Raw genomic sequence first — 21,434 nt, 5'->3', positions numbered from 1 at the left:
TCGGAGGAAACACCGTACACCTGGCGACCGTGTCAGCGTGCACTACTCCCAGCCCGCCACAGGAGTCGCTAGTGCGCGATGAGACAAGGATATCCCTGCCGGCCAAACCCTCCCCCTAACCCGGACGACGCTGGGCCAATTGTGCGCCGCCCCATGGGCCTCCCGGTCGCGGCCGGCTGCGACAGAGCCTGGACACGAACCCAGAATCTCTAGTGGCACAGTTAGAACTGCGATGCAGTACCTCAGACCACTGCACCACTCAGGAGGTTTTTTACCTTTATTTAACCAGGAAGTGCTCGGTGTGCTGATAAGCTACACATTGGGACATGCATCATCTAGCTACAATAAGAGTTCTTCTTCTCTCACATAAAACTAATCTACATTGCTACTGTAACCAGGAGTTTTACAACCACTGGTCTGGTCCATGATCCCTTTCTCTACTCCATACAGCAGGCCATGAAGACAGACGTGTTATTCATGACTCACTGTGTGTTGAGGTTGTCCTCCTAATAGATTTTAGACAAACTGGTATCTATTCCACCGGGGCCATTCACATCATCTGGCTATCTTTTACATACAATTTCACGCCATAAAGACATTCAAGACTCACTACAAAACTATCGATACACTTTATAGAAGTTGTCTCCAATAGCTTTTGAACAACATATTTCTGGCTGCTGTAGAATATATATGATGTGATTACCAGAGGTTTCTGTCAGTTGTAGAATATATATGATGTGATTACCAGAGCTTTCTGGCTGCTGTAGAATATATATGATGTGATTACCAGAGCTTTCTGGCTGCTGTAGAATATATATGATGTGATTACCAGAGGTTTCTGGCAGCTGTAGAATATATATGATGTGATTACCAGAGCTTTCTGCCTGCTGTAGAATATATATGATGTGATTACCAGAGGTTTCTGGCAGCTGTAGGATATATATGATGTGATTACCAGAGGTTTCTGGCTGCTGTAGAATATATATGATGAGATTACCAGAGGTTTCTGGCTGCTGTAGAATATATATGATGTGATTACCAGAGCTTTCTGGCTGCTGTAGAATATATATGATGTGATTACCAGAGGTTTCTGGCAGCTGTAGAATATATATGATGTGATTACCAGAGCTTTCTGGCTGCTGTAGAATATATATGATGTGATTACCAGAGCTTTCTGGCTGCTGTAGAATATATATGATGTGATTACCAGAGGTTTCTGGCAGCTGTAGAATATATATGATGTGATTACCAGAGCTTTCTGGCTGCTGTAGGATATATATGATGTGATTACCAGAGGTTTCTGGCAGCTGTAGGATATATATGATGTGATTACCAGAGCTTTCTGGCTGCTGTAGGATATATATGATGTGATTACCAGAGGTTTCTGGCAGCTGTAGAATATATATGATGTGATTACCAGAGGTTTCTGGCAGCTGTAGGATATATATGATGAGATTACCAGAGCTTTCTGGCTGCTGTAGGATATATATGATGTGATTACCAGAGGTTTCTGGCTGCTGTAGAATATATATGATGTGATACCTGTATCTGTCTTACTGACGGGGCCTAAAATGAAAACCTGCCAAAAGGTAGATTTTGACATTGGCTGGTAACATGTCCATTTCACCAGCCACATTGTGGTGTCCCACCCACCAGTGCGAGCATTTCATATAGCCTATTTCACCTCCCGCTGCAACATCTTGGCTATTTTACTTTGTTTTGTTCACAAGCCAGGTTTGTTTTTCAATGTTTTGAGTTTTCAACAGCCAGGGAAGAGAAGACCCATACGGCTACTAGTCAGACTCACTGTCACGTCACCATAGTAACCTTCCACCCTTAAAGGGGCACGTGAACATTTTTCTCTCATCTAAATAAATATACCACATTACTTCTTAATATTAATACATGTATTGTTTTAGAAACATTACAAAGCACTCTCATCAGTTTTTGTCTGGTAAATAAAATATTTTTTAAATCTACCTGCCACAGTGGCTGGTGGACTAAAAAGTTAAAATGTTATGCCCTGCTTACTGACTCACCTGACAAAGACATCAGATTGTTGTTGATGATATAGAGCCAGGTACACTTCCTGGGGAACAGCTAGAGGGGGAACATGAGACAATGAAGACACTGAATAACTCATTACATTACGGATACAGCGGACAACAGACCTCATAATATTAGTGCTTGAAAGCAGTGATCCTAAGTCCTCCTCCTGGAGAGCTCCAGTACTGCAGGTCAAAATCACTGAGTCATGGCTTGGTTATCCCAGAGAGCCCCAGTACTGCAGGTCAAAATCACTGAGTCATGGCTTGGTTATCCCAGAGAGCCCCAGTACTGCAGGTCAAAATCACTGAGTCATGGCTTGGTTATCCCAGAGAGCACCAGTACTGCAGGTCAAAATCACTGAGTCATGGCTTGGTTATCCCAGAGAGCCCCAGTACTGCAGGTCAAAAATCACTGAGTCATGGCTTGGTTATCCCAGAGAGCCCCAGTACTGCAGGTCAAAATCACTGAGTCATGGCTTGGTTATCCCAGAGAGCCCCAGTACTGCAGGTCAAAATCACTGAGTCATGGCTTGGTTATCCCAGAGAGCCCCAGTACTGCAGGTCAAAATCATTGAGTCATTGCTTGGTTAACCCCAGAGAGCACCAGTACTGCAGGTCAAAATCACTGAGTCATGGCTTGGTTATCCCAGAGAGCCCCAGTACTGCAGGTCAAAATCACTGAGTCATGGTTTGGTTATCCCAGAGAGCCCCAGTACTGCAGGTCAAAATCACTGAGTCATGGTTTGGTTATCCCAGAGAGCCCCAGTACTGCAGGTCAAAATCACTGAGTCATGGTTTGGTTATCCCAGAGAGCCCCATGTGCTCCTACCTGTTCCATGGTGGCTTCATGCAGCTCATTCAGGTTGAGGGTATAGATCCCATCCTCTGTCCCAAATATAAGGTACTGGTCTAAAATAAAACAGTAGAAATATATTGAATAGTGTGTGACACACTCACTCAATGAAACGTTGTTATGTGTGTTTGTGTGTGTGTGTGTGTGTGTGTGTGTGTGTGTGTGTGTGTGTGTGTGTGTGTGTGTGTGTGTGTGTGTGTGTGTATAACCTTTGGTATCAGGGTGTATCCATGACGTGGCACAGTTGATTTTCAGTGGGCAGCCATCAAACACCTTGGAGAAACAGGCCCCCATCTAGAGCAGTGATATAGAGGAACAAATGAGAACCTAAACAAACCCAAATGTCTCCTTGTCCAAAGACTGCTCCCAGGGTAAAGAAGATTAAAATGTTTATTTTGGAGAAACAAAAATGTGTGAACTATCCATTTAAGTATGGTCTTTAGATGGATCATGTTTAAAATGTCAGCCAGGGTATTTTAAAAGGGAATTTGAGAGATGGATAACCACAAAACACACATGACCACAAAAACTACAGTCCGCTGTTATTATGCAGCTCACAGACAGTGTCGGGACAGCTCACAGACAGTGTCGGGACAGTGACGACAGACAGTGTCGCGACAGTGACGACAGACAGTGTTGCGACAGCCCACAGACAGTTACGACAGCCCACAGACAGTTACGACAGCCTTACGACAGCTCACAGACAGTTATGACAGCTCACAGACAGTTATGACAGCTCACAGACAGTTATGACAGCTCACTATATAGGGAATATGGTCTAAAGTATGAAGGGAATAGGGTCTCAGACTCATGGAGACGGGTCACTCACCAGGACTTTAGGAGTGGGCGGCAGGCCGTTGATGGCAGGTTTCTGAGGAGAAACAAATAGCCACACATCAGACTGGATGAGGAGAGGAGGACATACTTACAAAAAAATACAAACATATTAACCTTTAGTTAACTAGGCAAGTCAGGTAAGAACAAATTCTTATTTACAATGACGGCCTACCCTGTACAAAAGCGGACGACGCTGGGCCAATTGTGCGCTGTCCTATGGGACTCCCAATCATGGTCGGATGTGATACAGCCTGGATTCGAACCAGGGACTGTAATGACAGCTCTTGCGTTCCCATATGATTTGACTGTTTACTTCAAGCACACCCTTTCATTGTCTGCGTCTCAAATTACACACCGTTCCTATACAGTTAACCCCTTTATAGTGAATAGGTTAGCATTTGGGATGCAGCCTCAGTGTCATTATGTTATCATAGTCTTCTTAGTCAACGTTTTCAACAAGATCCACCATCATATTTTACAATAGGTATGTTTTTTTCTTCTTCTGCGTTTTCATTTCGACGCGAAATCCACCACTGGTATGCTTGGCCAAAAGAGCTTTGTTTTCCATGTCATCCAACAAAATGTAAACACATGGAGTTTACTAAAACGGCATTGACACTTGGATTGGAACTGGTGCTTTGGTCAGACGACATAAAAATAGACCTCTTTCACCAAGCACACCAGGGGTAGATTTGGTGTGGAAATGAGAATGCATCAGCAGAAAATAATCTCATTCCTACTGTAAAATATGGTGGTGTATCTGATGTTACGGGGCTATTTTCCTACCACTGGTCCTGGGGCCCTTGTTAAGGTCAACGGTATCATGAACTTTACCCAGTTCCAGGACATTCTAACCAAAAAACACTTGGCCACAAGGGGATATTCCAGCAAGACAATAACCCCAAACACACATCAAAATCCACAAAGGAATGGTTAATTTACCATAAAAATCAATATTATCTAATGACCATCTCAGTCTCCAGACTTGAACCCCATTGGAAACCTGTGGTTTTAATTGTAGAAGGCAGATGAAGAATATCAAGGATCTGGAAAGATTCTGTATAGAGGAATGGTCTAAGATCCCTCTAAATGTGTTTTCCAACTCATAAAACCAAAAAATCTCATATTAAAAACAGTTGAGAAAAGTATTACTTGTTAAACAAAATATATTTCTTTGAGCAATTGTATTATAGTGAACAAAAATATACACCCAACATACAACAATTTCATATAAGGAAATCAGTCAATTGAAATAAATTCATTAGGCCCTAATCTATGGATTTCACATGAATGGGCTGGGGTGCAGTCAAGGGTGGAACTGGGAGGGACCACCCACTGGGGAGCCAGGCCCAGCCAATCAGAATTAGTTTTTCCCCACAAAAAGGGTTATATTACAGACAGAAAGTGTGGATATTCCTGCTGTTAGCATTCCAATTCCACGCTCCGTCAAAACTTGAGACATCTGTGGCATTGTGTTGTGACAAAACTGGACATTTTAAAGTGGCCTTTAAATTGCCCCCAGCACAAGGTGCACCTGTGTAATAATCATGCTGTTTAATCAGCTTGTTGATATGCCAGACCTGTCAGGTGGATGGATTATCTTAGCAAAAGGAGAAATGCTCACTAACAGGGATGTAAACACATTTGTGCAGAAACTTTGTGAGAAATAAGCTTTCTGTGCGTACGAATAATTTAGGATTTTTTTTGCAGCTCATGAAACATGGAAACAACACTTTACATGTTGGGTTTATATTTTTGTTCAGTGTAGTATAACATTTAAAAAAAAAGAAATTATACAGTAATTTTTTTCACATGCTTATCAGTTTCAATTTCAGACCATTTTTAAGCAACAATATACAGTGCATTCGGGAAAGTATTTTTCACATTGTTACGTTACAGCCTTATCCTAAAATTGATTAAATTATTGTTTTTTTCTCATCAATCTACACACAATACCCGATGACAACAAAGCAAAAACAAGTTGCACACTTATATATATATAAAAAAGAATAATAACTGAAATATCAAAGTTACATAAGTATTCAGACCCTTTACATTTTTTATTTTTATTTATTTTTTTGTTGTCATTTAGCAGACGCTCTTATCCAGAGCGACTTAACAGTAGTGAATGCATACATTTCATTTTTTCTTTTTTTTTCCTGTGCTGGCCCCCCGTGGGAAGCGAACCCACAACCCTGGCGTTGCAAACACCATGCTCTACCAACTGAGCTACTACTCAGTACTTTGTTGAAGCAACTTTGGTAGCGATTACAGCCTCAAGTCTTCTTGGGTATGAGGCTACAAACTTGGCACACCTGTATTTGGGGAGTTTCTTCCATTCTTCTCTGCAGATTCTCTCAAGATCTGTCAGGTTGGATGGGGAGCGTCGCTGCACATCTATTTTCAGGTCTCTCCAGAGATGTTTGATCGGGTTCAAGTCCAGGCTCTGGCTGGGCCATTCAAGGACATTGAGACTTGTCCCGAAGCCACTCCTGTGTTGTCTTGGCTGTGTGCTTAGGGTCGTTGTCCTGTTGGAAGGTGAACCATCACCCCAGTCTGAGGTCCTGAGCACTCTGAAGCAGGTTTTCATTTTTTCATTTATTTTTAATACATTTACAAACAATTTCTATAAACATGTTTTTGCTGTGTCCTTATGGGATGTGTGTAGATTAATGAGGAACATTTTTGTAATCTAATCCATTATAGAATAAGGTTATAACGTAACAAAATGGGGAAAAAGTCAAGGAGTGAATACTTTTTGAAAGACGTTCAACAAGTAGATCAAATCAAATCAAATGTATTTATATAGCCCTTCTTACATCAGCTGATATCTCAAAGTGCTGTATAGAAACCCAGACTAAAACCCCAAACAGCAAGCAATGCAGATGTAGAAGCACAGTGGCTAGGAAAAACTCCCTAGAAAGGCCAAAACCTAGGAAGAAACCTAGAGAGGAACCAGGCTATGAGGGGTGGCCAGTCCTCTTCTGGCTGTGCCAGGTGGAGATTATAACAGAACATGGCCAAGATGTTCAAATGTTCATAAATGACCAGATCAGATGTACTCACAAGGTAGTCTTTCTTCTCCGTCCTCTGTGGTCGGCTGGGACGAGTACTGGGATTGTCTCCGTTCACACTGTCATCAGGATCTGGTGAAAGACACAAGTTACATTTTAGTCCTTCGGCAGACGCCCTTATCCACAGTCACAATCAGTGCGTTGAACTAAAGGTAAAACAACCACATATCATCATCATCATCGCAAGCAGGGGGGGAAGTCAAGAGTTATATTCTAGCATAGAACTCTCTGAGGGTTAAATTTAAGCAGTTAGGCCTGAGGCGGTATGGTATATGGCCAATATACCACGGCCAGGGGCTGTTCTTAGGGATACAGCCCTTAGCCAAGGTATATTGGCCATATACCACAAGGTGCCTTATTGCTATTAGAAACTGGTTACCAATGTAATTAGAGCAGTAAAAAATAAATGATTTGTCATACCCATTGGTATACGGTCGGATATAGCGCAGTTGTCAGACAATCAGCATTCGTAGCTTGAACCACCCAGTTTATAATCTAGCATAGAACTCTGAGGGTTATAGTCCCGGGTCGATGTCATGTAATAACAAGGAATTTCCCTCGACCATGCCAGTGGTGGTAAAAGTACCCAAAAGTCACACTTGAGTAAAAGTAAACATACTTGAGTCATTTCCTGTAAAAGTGAAAGTCAACCATTAAAAATACTACTTGAGTAAAAGTCAAAAAGTATTTGGTTTTAAAAATACTTAAGGATCAAAAGTAAAAGTATAAATCATTTCAAATTCCTTATATTAAGCAAACCAGACGGCACCATTTTCTTGTTTTTTTTAAATTTATGGATAGCCAGGGGTACGTCCAACACGCCAGTGAGTCCACCAGATCAGAGACAGTAGGGATGACCAGGGATGTTCTCTGTTTAGTGAGTCCTCCAGATCAGAGGCAGTAGGGATGACCAGGGATGTTCTCTGTTTACTGAGTCCACCAGATCTGAGGCAGTAGGGATGACCAGGGATGTTCTCTGTTTACTGAGTCCTCCAGATCAGAGGCAGTAGGGATGACCAGGGATGTTCTCTGTTTAGTGAGTCCGCCAGATCAGAGGCAGTAGGGATGACCAGGGATGTTCTCTTGATAAGTGTGTGAATTGGACCATTTTCCTGCCCTGCTAAGTATTTAAAATGTAACGAGTACTTTTTGTGTGTCAGGGAAAATGTATGGTGTAAAAAGTACATTGTTTTCTTTAGGAATGCAGAGAAGTAAAATGTGCCAAAATATAAATAGTAAAATAAAGTACAAATACCCCAAAAAACAACTCAAGTAGTACTTTCAAGTATTTTTACTTAAGTACTTTACACCACGCCCACAAATTGGGGTAAACAAACATTACATTTTTCTAAGTAGTGAGAACGCTCGGGAGAAGGCAATGTTGAAAAGTAATCTTCAGACATGTTGCACTTTTCTTAAATGCAGTTTTGTAATTGACTAAAACAACGAGACCACAAGAAAATTGTGTTTGAAAAAGGTCAAGTTTTTGCCGTGAGCCAATGGGGTAACCTAGGTAACCACCGGTTGCTTTCCTCACAGACGGGCAGGGCTGGGACGTTCTATCTATCTAATACCGACTAGGACTATATTATAGCATAAAACTCTGAGGGTCCCATCTCTAGTGTACAATCTGAGGGTCCTATCTCTAGCGTACAATCTGAGGGTCCTATCTCTAGCGAACAATCTGAGGGTCCTATCTCTAGCGTACAATCTGAGGGTCCTATCTCTAGCGAACAATCTGAGGGTCCTATCTCTAGCGTACAATCTGAGGGTCCTATCTCTAGCGAACAATCTGAGGGTCCTATCTCTAGCGTACAATCTGAGGGTCCTATCTCTAGCGTACAATCTGAGGGTCCTATCTCTAGCGTACAATCTGAGGGTCCTATCTCTAGCGTACAATCTGAGGGTCCTATCTCTAGCATACAATCTGAGGGTCCTATCTCTAGCGTACGGGATTCTATCTGAGGGTCCTATCTCTAGCGTACGGGATTCTATCTGAGGGTCCCATCTCTAGCGTACGGGATTCTATCTGAGGGTCCCATCTCTAGCGTACGGGATTCTATCTGAGGGTCCCATCTCTAGCGTACAATCTGAGGGTCCCATCTCTAGCGTACAATCTGAGGGTTCCATCTCTAGCATACGGGATTCTATCTGAGGGTCCTATCTCTAGCGTACAATCTGAGGGTCCTATCTCTAGCGTACAGGATTCTATCTGAGGGTCCTATCTCTACCGTACAGGATTCTATCTGAGGGTCCTATCTCTACCGTACAGGATTCTATCTGAGGGTCCTATCTCTACCGTACAGGATTCTATCTGAGGGTCCTATCTCTAGCGTACAATCTGAGGGTCCTATCTCTAGCGTACAATCTGAGGGTTCCATCTCTAGCATACGGGATTCTATCTGAGGGTCCCATCTCTAGCGTACAATCTGAGGGTCCTATCTCTAGCGTACAATCTGAGGGTCCCATCTCTAGCGTACAATCTGAGGGTCCCATCTCTAGCGTACAATCTGAGGGTCCTATCTCTAGCGTACAATCTGAGGGTTCCATCTCTAGCATACGGGATTCTATCTGAGGGTCCTATCTCTAGCGTACAATCTGAGGGTCCTATCTCTAGCGTACAGGATTCTATCTGAGGGTCCTATCTCTACCGTACAGGATTCTATCTGAGGGTCCTATCTCTACCGTACAGGATTCTATCTGAGGGTCCTATCTCTACCGTACAGGATTCTATCTGAGGGTCCTATCTCTACCGTACACGATTCTATCTGAGGGTCCTATCTCTACCGTACAGGATTCTATCTGAGGGTCCTATCTCTAGCGTACAATCTGAGGGTCCTATCTCTAGCGTACAATCTGAGGGTTCCATCTCTAGCATACGGGATTCTATCTGAGGGTCCCATCTCTAGCGTACAATCTGAGGGTCCTATCTCTAGCGTACAATCTGAGGGTTCCATCTCTAGCATACGGGATTCTATCTGAGGGTCCTATCTCTAGCGTACAATCTGAGGGTCCTATCTCTAGCGTACAGGATTCTATCTGAGGGTCCCATCTCTAGCGTACAGGATTCTATCTGAGGGTCCCATCTCTAGCGTACAGGATTCTATCTGAGGGTCCCATCTCTACCGTACAGGATTCTATCTGAGGGTCCTATCTCTACCGTACAGGATTCTATCTGAGGGTCCTATCTCTACCGTACAGGATTCTATCTGAGGGTCCTATCTCTACCGTACAGGATTCTATCTGAGGGTCCTATCTCTACCGTACAGGATTCTATCTGAGGGTCCTATCTCTAGCGTACAGGATTCTATCTGAGGGTCCTATCTCTAGCGTACAGGATTCTATCTGAGGGTCCTATCTCTAGCGTACAGGATTCTATCTGAGGGTCCTATCTCTAGCGTACAATCTGAGGGTCCTATCTCTAGCATACGGGATTCTATCTGAGAGTACTGAACCACTGCATGTGAATACTACAATAAATCTACACCACAAACACAGTTCGATACACCTTCTTTCCTTTGAATACATTTGAATTACTGACAAATACATTGTTTGAATAACTGATAGCTTGGAATAGAAGAGATTGTTTCAAATTTAGAGTAGGCGTATCCTCAATCAATTCAACAAGTGACCCAGACATACTGTAAGAGGACATGGTGAGGCGTGCGCGCACATCTGTCTGTGTGTGTGTGCGTGCGTGGGCGTGCGACAGTCTGTGTGTATGTGTGCGACAGTCTGTGTGTGTGCACGTGGGTGTGCGTGCGACAGTCTGTGTGCATGTGTGTGTGTGCACGTGGGCGTGCGTGCGACAGTCTGTGTGCATGTGTGTGTGCACGTGGACGTGCGTGCGACAGTCTGTGTGCATGTGTGTGTGTTTGTGCACGTGTGTGCGACAGTCTGTGTGTATGTGTGTGTGTGCACGTGGGCGTGCGTGCGACAGTCTGTGTGTCCTTACCAGGGTCTGAGGCTGTGGACGTAGATAGCAGATTGGGGCTGCTGCCGCAGGCTGACAGGTAGTCCGGACCAGACTGCTCCACCTTACAATTAAAATACCTTTATTACCTCAAACTTGGGAAATTCCTTTAGCATTTTAAGCTTCACAATGTCATTTAAAAACACACAGAACATCGTGAATATTCAAACATTGTAATAGAAAAACATAAACACATACCTTATTGCCCTGCTCTGGGGTGCTCAGTCTCCGGGGGAACAGGCCTGGACGTGGGCTGTCCTCTGAGCCTGGAAATCTCCTCACTGTCAAACACCTCTCATCACTCAAATCTGGCTCATCTGACAAACTGCTCAGATGAGGCTAAGAGTGAGAGGAGGAGAAGGAGAGGAAGAAGAAAACAGAGGAGAGGAAGAGGGAAGGAGAGGAGGAGGAGAGGCAGAGGAAGAGAGGAGAGGAAGAGATGAAGAAGAGAACAGAGGAGAGGAGGGAGAGAGAGGAGAAGGAAAACAAGGGGTTATGTACACGCCTGTTTGTCAGGTATATGCAGAACAGTGGCTGCAGTTCAAACACTTAAAAAGACACACCCTATCCCCTCAGCCTTCAAATGAAGTGGACACTTCTGATGACGTGTCATGACGTCTGACGAGTGTACACTTGCAGGGCAAGGGGACGAGTGGAGGAAGGAATGATTTTTAAAAATGGACTGCCCTTGGCCTGGAAATTTGTCACTCGTTCATCCCGCGATGATTCTGTTTTCAGCCACTGGTGGCTTGTGGGTGCTTTATATGTGCTACAGTCAATTATAATTGCATGTCTACTTATATTACATACATAAATATTAATATACGCCTACTGTATGATAGCTAGCAATTAATTAGCTAACTAACGTTAGCCTGCCTACTGTATGATAGCTAGCAAATTAATTAGCTAACTAAAGTTAGCCTGCCTAGCTAGAACTTCTGAAGAAAAATGTTTTATTTCTACAACTTCCAAAATAGTAGCACAATTTCTAACTTATTTGCATTTGTTTTTACTTACACTTGTATGTTAACTTCTCCATTGATGTTGTTTTTAAGTTTTGCCAGACTTAGCGGATGTACAATTGTGGTGAATTGAATTATGGGGAGTTTCAGGCCCCGGAGTGAACATAATTATACACTCACAAACTCGACTAACAACGAGGGCTGAGGGGCTTACATTACAAACTTCCCTTGATTGGCTAATCATTTGGACCACCCTCCAAGATGGCGACGGGGATTCCCCCGAGGGCATAAGGCGAGGGTAAGTAGATGAGGGTGTGTCTTTTAAGTGTTTGGACCACAGCCAGTGTTTCCTCTGGAGAAATGTGTAGCAGTGGGGGCAAACACCCTTGTTTTAGTGGTCCAGGGTCCCACTTGGATCATATGTATGTAAGAGGACTGAGAAGCTCAGTTCTAGTGACTTTAGAGGACATTCTACTCCAAAAATAATTAAAATAAAATGATGCTGACGCCATCTAAAATATAATTTACACCTCCAGAAATGAGCCCAATAACATATTGATAAAATGTTTTGTACAAATTATTTTAACATATTGGACCATCCATTTAGCCTATGCATGGTCCATATTATTATTATTGACTTGACTAGTTAACCTTTTTTTTAAATAAATAATACAAAAATATATTAGGCATGCTATTAGCAATAAGCATTATCACCTGTAGCCCAAATGATGCAGCACAGTGGCTATAAATAAACAGGCTGAAATATGGGGTTGCCTGTCAGCATTTTATTTATTTAACCTTTATTTAACTAGGCAAGTCAGTTAAGAACAAATTCTTATTTACAATGACGGCCTACACCGGCCAAACCCGGGACGACGCTGGGCCAATTGTGCGCCGCCCTATGGGACTCCCAATCACGGCTCTTTGTGACACTGCCTGGAATAGAACCAGTGTGTGTCTGTAGTGACGCCTCTAGCACTGAGATGCAGTGCCTTAGAACGCTGCGCCACTCGGGAGCCCAATAGGCCATTTACCCTATTGGGCTAATCATTAGCCAGATCTACCTACACGTACGCTACGGTCACAAGACGCGGGCCTCCTAATTGTTCCTAGAATTTCTAAGCAAACAGCTGGAGGCAGGGCTTTCTCCTATAGAGCTCCATTTTTATGGAATAGTCTGCCTACCCATGTGAGAGACGCAGACTCAGTCTCAACCTTTAAGTCTTTACTGAAGACACATCTCTTCAGTAGGTCCTATGATTAAGTGTAGTCTGGCCCAGGGGTGTGAAGGTGAACGGAAAGGCTGGAGCAACGAACCGCCCTTGCTGTCTCTGCCTGGCCGGTTTCCCCTCTTTCCACTGGGATTCTCTGCCTCTACGCCTATTACGGGGGCTGAGTCACTGGCTTAATGGTGTTCTTCCATGCCGTCCCTGGGAGGGGTGCGTCACTTGAGTGGGTTGAGTCACTGACGTGGTCTTCCTGTCTGGGTTGGTGCCCCCCCTTGGGCTGTGCCGTGGCAGAGATCTTTGTGGGCTATACTCGGCCTTGTCCCGGGATGGTATGTTGGTGGTTGGAGATTTCCCTCCAGTGGTGTGGAGGCTGTGCTTTGGCAAAGTGGGTGAGGTTATATCCTACCTGTTTGGCCCTGTCCGGGGGTTTCATCGGATGGGGCCAAAGTGTCTCCTGACCCCTCCTGTCTCAGCCTCCAGTATTTATGCTGCAGTAGTTTATGTGTCGGGGGGCTAGGGTCAGTCTGTCACATCTGGAGTTTTTCTCTTGTCTTTTCCGGTGTCCTGTGTGAATTGAAATATGCTCTCTCTAATTCTCTCGTTCTCTTTCTTTCTTTCTCTCTCTCGGAGGACCTGAGCCCTAGGACCATGCCTCAGGACTACCTGGCTTGATGACTCCTTGCTGTCCCCAGTTCACCTGGCCGTGCTGCTGCTCCAGTTCCAACTGTTCTGCCTGCAGCTATGGAACCCTGACCTGTTCACCGGACGTGCTACCTGTCCCAGACCTGTTGTCCCAGACCTGCTGGAACCCTGACCTATTCACCGGACGTGCTACCTGTCCCAGACCTGCTGTTTTCAACTCTCTAGAGACAGCAGGAGCGGTAGAGATACTCTCAAAGATCGGCTATGAAAAAGCCAACTGACACTTACTCTTGTGTTACTGACTTGTTGCACCCTCGACAACTACTATGATTATTATTATTTGACAATGCTGGTCATTTATGAACATTTGAACATCTAGGCCATGTGCTGTTATAATCTCCACCCGGCACAGCCAGAAGAGAACTGGCCACCCCACATAGCCTGGTTCTCCTCTAGGTTTCTTCCTAGGTTTTGGCCTTTCTAGGGAGTTTTTCCTAGCCACTGTGCTTCTACACCTGCATTGCTTGCGGTTTGGGGTTTTAGGCTGGGTTTCTGTACAGCACTTTGAGATATCAGCTGATGTAAGAAGGGCTATATAAATACATTTGATTTGATCTCAAATTTGATCTTTAAACTAGTTCGCATCATATTGATGAATTTGATGTCACAAAAAAACTTGCATAAACACAGTGAATATAATGTACCTTCCTGTTAGGGTAACCTGGGGTAACCTGGTAATACTTCCTGTACTTCTCACAGAAACCACTTCATGTCACAATATTTTCCCTGGTTGCCACTACTCTTGCGCAACCCCAAAATATAATTTGTCTGATCCCATTTTTTTTAAGTCACTCCCCAAAAATAATTTTGAGGTAGGGTGGTGTGTTAGCCCAGCTTACCCAGGAGTAGAGAAATAAATCAAGTACGAATGGAAAGCTGGGATCCTCCTCTTTTTAACAAAGGCCATTTTGCTGTTTTCCCCGCGATTGCAAGAATTGTTGTGTATTGACTGCTTGTCACAATTTATGTTTCACTCTCAATGGCAATGCGCCTCGAGAGGAATATCTATCTCACACAGAACAACAAGCCGACTAGGTAAATAGATAAACTATTCTACTATGTGATTGTCAGATTGTTCTATTCATTACTCGTTTTTGTTTGCAGAGGAAAAGTAAGCATCTTCTAAGTGCGCTTCGGCAAAAACATGATTTTTTTTCACGTTACATATTTTTGGGCCGTGGCGGCAATGATTTTGCCGTGGCGCAGCGCCACCGCTAAATGACTGCAGTGGAAACACTGATGCAGAAAACCCAAGCATATTCAGTGAATTAGGCTATACCTCAAAGTAGAAGAGGTACATTGGGCTCCGGAGGTACATTGGGCTTTAACTCTGGTGGTACATTGGGCTTTACCTTTGGAGGTAGAGGAGGTGGGATTCCTTGCTTGAGGGTCGACCTAGAATGGGAAGAGAACAAACAGTCAGGCAGCTGGCAGGGGATATTTGTGCGTCTGTGTGTGTGTGCGCGCGCGTGTGTGCAGCACTTACAGCTCCACGTCTTCAAAGGCATCCTCCAGATGGGCCATATGTCCCCTGGGGGAAGAGAGAGAATAGACAGATCAAAGAGAAGAGAGGGATCAGAGAGGACAGGTACAGAGTGTTAAGGGCCGGGTTGAAGTGGGGGACGTAATGTTACCATCAGGGTCGGGGTCAACTGAACTGAACAAAAATAGAAATGCAACATGCAAAAAATGTCATAAATTTTACTGAGTTAAAGTTCCTATGAAGAAATCAGTACATTAGAGCTTAATTAATTTAAAATCTATGGATTTCACATGACTGGGAATACAGATATGCATCTATTGGTCACAGATACCTTGAGAAAAAAAAAAAAAAAAAGGCCCTCACAGTCGGCCTCAGGATCTCGTCACGGTATTTTTGTGCATTCAAATACATTTCCATCGATAAAATGCAATTGTGTTCCTTGTCCGTAGCTTATGCCAGCCCATACCATAACCCCACTACCACCATGGGGCACTCTGTTCACAACGTTGACATCAGGAAACCGCTCGCCCACAGAACGCCAAACACGTGGTCTGCAGTTGTGAGGTAGATTAGATGTACTGGAGGCGGCTTATGGTAGAGAAATGAACATTCAATTCTCTGGCAACAGCTCTGGTGGACATTCCTGCAGTCAGCATGCCAATTGCACGCTCCCTCAAAACTTGAGACATCTGTTGCATTGTGTTGTGTGACAAAACTGCACAGTTTAAAGTGGCCTTTTATTGTCCCCAGCACAAGGTGCACCTTTGTAATGATCATGCTGTTTAATCAGCTTCTTGATATGCCACACCTGTCAGGTGGATGGATTATCTTGGCAAAGGATAAATGCTCACTAACAGGGGTCAGGACTATATGATTCCAGGGTAATGGGCAGGAATCAGAGCGAAAGGAGAATGGACTCTATGATCCCGGGGTAAAGGGCGTTGGTCAGAGAGAACAGGAGTCTGGACTGTATGATTCAGGGGTAAAGGGCGTTGGTCAGAGAGAACAGGAGTCTGGACTGTATGATTCAGGGGTAAAGGGCGTTGGTCAGAGAGAACAGGAGTCTGGACTGTATGATTCAGGGGTAAAGGGCGTTGGTCAGAGAGAACAGGAGTCTGGACTGTATGATTCAGGGGTAAAGGGCGTTGGTCAGAGAGAACAGGAGTCTGGACTGTATGATTCAGGGGTAAAGGGCGTTGGTCAGAGAGAACAGGAGTCTGGACTGTATGATTCAGGGGTAAAGGGCGTTGGTCAGAGAGAACAGGAGTCTGGACTGTATGATTCAGGGGTAAAGGGCGTTGGTCAGAGAGAACAGGAGTCTGGACTGTATGATTCAGGGGTAAAGGGCGTTGGTCAGAGAGAACAGGAGTCTGGACTGTATGATTCAGGGGTAAAGGGCGTTGGTCAGAGAGAACAGGAGTCTGGACTGTATGATTCAGGGGTAAAGGGCGTTGGTCAGAGAGAACAGGAGTCTGGGGACTGTATGATTCAGGGGTAAAGGGCGTTGGTCAGATAGAACAGGAGTCTGGACTGTATGATTCAGGGGTAAAGGGCGTTGGTCAGAGAGAACAGGAGTCTGGACTGTATGATTCAGGGGTAAAGGGCGTTGGTCAGAGAGAACAGGAGTCTGGACTGTATGATTCAGGGGTAAAGGGCGTTGGTCAGAGAGAACAGGAGTCTGGACTGTATGATTCAGGGGTAAAGGGCGTTGGTCAGAGAGAACAGGAGTCTGGACTGTATGATTCAGGGGTAAAGGGCGTTGGTCAGAGAGAACAGGAGTCTGGACTGTATGATTCAGGGGTAAAGGGCGTTGGTCAGAGAGAACAGGAGTCTGGACTGTATGATTCAGGGGTAAAGGGCGTTGGTCAGAGAGAACAGGAGTCTGGACTGTATGATTCAGGGGTAAAGGGCGTTGGTCAGAGAGAACAGGAGTCTGGACTGTATGATTCAGGGGTAAAGGGCGTTGGTCAGAGAGAACAGGAGTCTGGACTGTATGATTCAGGGGTAAAGGGCGTTGGTCAGAGAGAACAGGAGTCTGGACTGTATGATTCAGGGGTAAAGGGCGTTGGTCAGAGAGAACAGGAGTCTGGACTGTATGATTCAGGGGTAAAGGGCGTTGGTCAGAGAGAACAGGAGTCTGGACTGTATGATTCAGGGGTAAAGGGCGTTGGTCAGAGAGAACAGGAGTCTGGACTGTATGATTCAGGGGTAAAGGGCGTTGGTCAGAGAGAACAGGAGTCTGGACTGTATGATTCAGGGGTAAAGGGCGTTGGTCAGAGAGAACAGGAGTCTGGACTGTATGATTCAGGGGTAAAGGGCGTTGGTCAGAGAGAACAGGAGTCTGGGGACTGTATGATTCAGGGGTAAAGGGCGTTGGTCAGATAGAACAGGAGTCTGGACTGTATGATTCAGGGGTAAAGGGCGTTGGTCAGAGAGAACAGGAGTCTGGACTGTATGATTCAGGGGTAAAGGGCGTTGGTCAGAGAGAACAGGAGTCTGGACTGTATGATTCAGGGGTAAAGGGCGTTGGTCAGAGAGAACAGGAGTCTGGACTGTATGATTCAGGGGTAAAGGGCGTTGGTCAGAGAGAACAGGAGTCTGGACTGTATGATTCAGGGGTAAAGGGCGTTGGTCAGAGAGAACAGGAGTCTGGACTGTATGATTCAGGGGTAAAGGGCGTTGGTCAGAGAGAACAGGAGTCTGGACTGTATGATTCAGGGGTAAAGGGCGTTGGTCAGAGAGAACAGGAGTCTGGACTGTATGATTCAGGGGTAAAGGGCAGGTGTCAATGATTCATCTGAAAATGTACCACAAATGCAGTAGCCTGTGGCGGGAAAAAACACACATTGATTAGCTAATTTGTTTGTTTGGTAAATCAATAGTAATACAGGAAAAGGCACAAAGCAGAGCATGGGAATATGCAACAGCAAACGACTGGTTCTCAAGCAAGATGTATACATACAATTCTCAGTAAATATTGAACTAAACTCTAGTACATGGGAAACAAGTCTATTTCAAACAAAACCCTACAGGGTTCACCGGTTTATGTTAAAGTTATTTACAATGTAGCTGTCGGTCGCCATGGTGAAATGGTGCTGGAGGTTACAACTAATTTAAGAGCCCTGTCTGAGCTTGTTAAATCCTGGCTATTAACACCACTTCCTGTTTGTGTCTGTCTTAAAGGCTTACAGCATGAATAGCAGTTAAATTCACAGCCTCCTATGTCTGTCCTTCCGTCTGTCCTTCTGATTTTCCCCACTGTTTGTCTGTCTGCACCTCAATTAGGAGCACACATCCATCACCTCCTCTGAGGCTGGCAGGGTCAACAGCTATAACACAGCCCACATGGCAGGGTATGAGGATGGGTATGAACGGAGCACGGCAGGGTGGCACACATCACTGCACCGCACACAGCCAGACCACAGCAGCTGCCTCTACCCATCAGGCCGGGCTGCCACACAACAGTTAGCGGAGGGGTAGAGTTAGTCATGGGAATGGTTTTACCACAGGGTGTTAAGTGTTACCGTTGAAACAACTCATCCTCAACACTTTTCAGAAGGCTCCTTTGGAAAGACAGAAGAAGAAGCGAGCAACAGAAAGGAGGCAGAAGGAAAGACAGAAAAATAAACAAAAATAAAGAAAAAGGACACAGTCAAGACCTAGATACTACCTGATCAACCAACCAGACTACAGGGGAGGGAGGGAGAGGTAGCTAGGTAAGCATGATGGGTTATGCTTTGAGAACAGAACAGGGGTGGCACCTCCACACAGTGAGGTGAATGGAACAGGCTAGTCTCAAAACAAGGGGAAGTGAGCAAAACAATTTAAAACAACAAAACTCCACAAAGTTAGGAAGCTATATGTCAGAGTTAGGTAACTAGATTTAGCCGCAGGACAGGGCTACATAATAATTTACAATGCAAATTCACCATAACCAACCACAAAGAATCACTGGCTGTTGCCGACCCATGCTACGGGGGGGATCGTTCAAAATGTGTCTTGTTCTTCTCATTGATTGTATTGACAAAGTGAAGGAAAAAAAACAATTCGACAACCCGTATAAAAGACAATAAACACACAAAAACAGGGGCTTAGGTGGTTGGCCAGTCAGTGCAGCTGAATTTTAGAGAACAATTATAGAGACCCCCTATCAGTTTGAATGTTTAAGCAAATGTATGCAATTCTACACATTTAGCCATGGACCAGAGAGAAAATGTTGCAGTTTAAAGCACAGAATTTTCTAGAATGTCATTCTATGCTGTAGCATTCAAATTTCCCTTCACTGGAATTAAGGGACCAAGCCTGAACCATGAAAAACAGCCCCAGACGATTATTCCTCCTCCACCAAACTTTACAGTTGGTACTATGCATTAGGACAGGTAGCGTTCTCCTGGTATCCGCCAAACCCAGATTCGTCCATCGGACTGCCAGATGGTGAACCGTGATTCATCACTCCAGAGGACGCGTTTCCACTGCTCCAGCGTCCAATGGCGGCGAGCTTTACACCACAACAGCCGACACTTGGCATTGCAAGACTAGTCAGGATCGAGGGAAAGATAAACGGAGCAAAGTACAGAGAGATTCTTGATGAAAACCTGCTCCAGAGCGCTCAGGACCTCAGACTGGGACAACGACCCTAAGCACACAGCCAAGACAACGCAGGAGTGGCTTCGAGACAAGTCTCTGAATGCCCTTGGGTGGCCCAGCCAGAGCCCGGACTTGAACCTGATCGAACATTTCTGGAGAGACCTGAAAATCCAACCTGACAGAGCTTGAGGGGATCTGCAGAGAAGAATGTGAGAAACTCCCCAAATACAGGTGTGCCAAGCTTGTTGCGTCATACCCAAGAAGACTCGCGGCTGTAATCGTTGCCAAAGGTGTTTTAACAAAGTACTGAGTAAAGGGTCTGAATACTTATGTAAATTTGATATTTCAGTTTTTTGCTTAATCTTTATAGGGTATTGTGTGTAGATTGATGAGGGAAAAAAAACGATTTAATCCATTTTCAAATAAGGCTGTAATGTAATAAAATGTCAAAAAAGTCAAAGGGCCTGAATACTTTCCAAAAGCACTGTATAGTGTAATTTATATATGTTTTAAGTTGTTTAAATTGAAACTGATAAAAACTTCTTTTTTTAAAGTACATTGGACCAAGGTGGCCCGAAAAAATGCTTAGGCAGCAGAAATATGCCTGAAAAAGGAGTTACTATTGACATTGTACCCTGTGTAACCCTGGTGTAATCAATAGAGTACCATTGCGCTCTCCCCCAAAAAGTTCGACTGGTGCGTAAAACCAGTCAGTGAGTCTAGATAAGAAAACATTTAAAATGGGTCCTGACATATAAAGCTGGCTTCGAAAAAAAATGAAGTATACTCTTATGCAACATATTTTTGAGTGCAGAGAGACCTTTTAACTTTTGTTTATTAACCACGGTGTAGCCGAGGTATTTCAGTTGTCCCAGAATCCCACTGGACCATATAAAAAGACAAGACAGGAGACAGCCCAGACAACCAGCTAAAACAGAAGCCTGGAACGGAACGGTGTCGTTCCCGTGACGACGGTTACCACGGTTCTTACCTGGTAGAGATGCCTCCCTCTGCCAAAGGGCTCCAGGGAGAGGGGAAGTCACTCTGTTTAGTCACGTCCTGGAGAGACCACAGCAATAACAAACAAGAAATGTTAGTTACTACCACCAAGGCCTGTCTCTCAAATGACACTATTACCTATATAGTGCACTACTGCAGTGCTCTGGTGAAAAGTAGTGCACTATACAGCGAATAGGGTGTCATTTGGGATATAGAAAAAAAAGGTATTTCAACTGCAGGCAGTGTCTGAAATGGCAACCTCACATATGCCCTAGTCCTGGGGACTCCAAGGGCGTATACCGTTCTGTTTTTTGCCCGGGCACTACACGGCCGATTCACCTAGCACTACACGGCCGATTCACCTAGCACTACACGGCCGAGTCACCTAGCACTACACGGCCGAGTCACCTAGCACTACACGGCCGAGTCACCTAGCACTACACGGCCGAGTCACCTAGCACTACACGGCCGAGTCACCTAGCACTACACGGCCGAGTCACCTAGCACTACACGGCCGAGTCACCTAGCACTACACGGCCGATTCACCTAGCACTACACGGCCGATTCACCTAGCACTACCACGGCCGATTCACCTAGCACTACACGGCTGAGTCACCTAGCACTACACGGCTGAGTCACCTAGCACTACACGGCTGAGTCACCTAGCACTTCACGGCTGAGTCACCT

At 44.7% G+C, this 21,434-nt stretch overlaps 1 protein-coding gene across 3 annotated transcripts in view; it reads right to left on the bottom strand.

Annotated features, from left to right (window-relative positions):
- The window catches only part of LOC106611444 (mitogen-activated protein kinase kinase kinase kinase 5), a 123,274-nt gene that overhangs the window by 24,913 nt on the left and 76,927 nt on the right, over positions 1 to 21,434 (bottom strand). For all 3 annotated transcript variants that reach the window (XM_082955811.1, XM_045723729.2, XM_082955812.1), the window contains 10 exons: positions 20,740 to 20,807; positions 15,165 to 15,209; positions 15,031 to 15,073; positions 10,984 to 11,124; positions 10,768 to 10,849; positions 6,805 to 6,884; positions 3,731 to 3,772; positions 3,111 to 3,195; positions 2,878 to 2,957; positions 2,040 to 2,100 (listed from right to left, as the gene is read on the bottom strand). In XM_082955811.1, coding sequence (XP_082811937.1) covers positions 2,040 to 2,100; positions 2,878 to 2,957; positions 3,111 to 3,195; positions 3,731 to 3,772; positions 6,805 to 6,884; positions 10,768 to 10,849; positions 10,984 to 11,124; positions 15,031 to 15,073; positions 15,165 to 15,209; positions 20,740 to 20,807 — 727 coding nt within the window. The remainder of the gene's footprint in view (positions 1 to 2,039; positions 2,101 to 2,877; positions 2,958 to 3,110; positions 3,196 to 3,730; positions 3,773 to 6,804; positions 6,885 to 10,767; positions 10,850 to 10,983; positions 11,125 to 15,030; positions 15,074 to 15,164; positions 15,210 to 20,739; positions 20,808 to 21,434) is intronic.

The sequence above is a fragment of the Salmo salar genome, chromosome 09, assembly GCF_965601325.2.
Source record: "Salmo salar chromosome 09, fSalSal1, whole genome shotgun sequence".
In the NCBI taxonomy this organism is placed as follows: Eukaryota; Metazoa; Chordata; class Actinopteri; order Salmoniformes; family Salmonidae; genus Salmo; species Salmo salar.
This window is presented reverse-complemented; position numbering and strand designations above follow the sequence as displayed.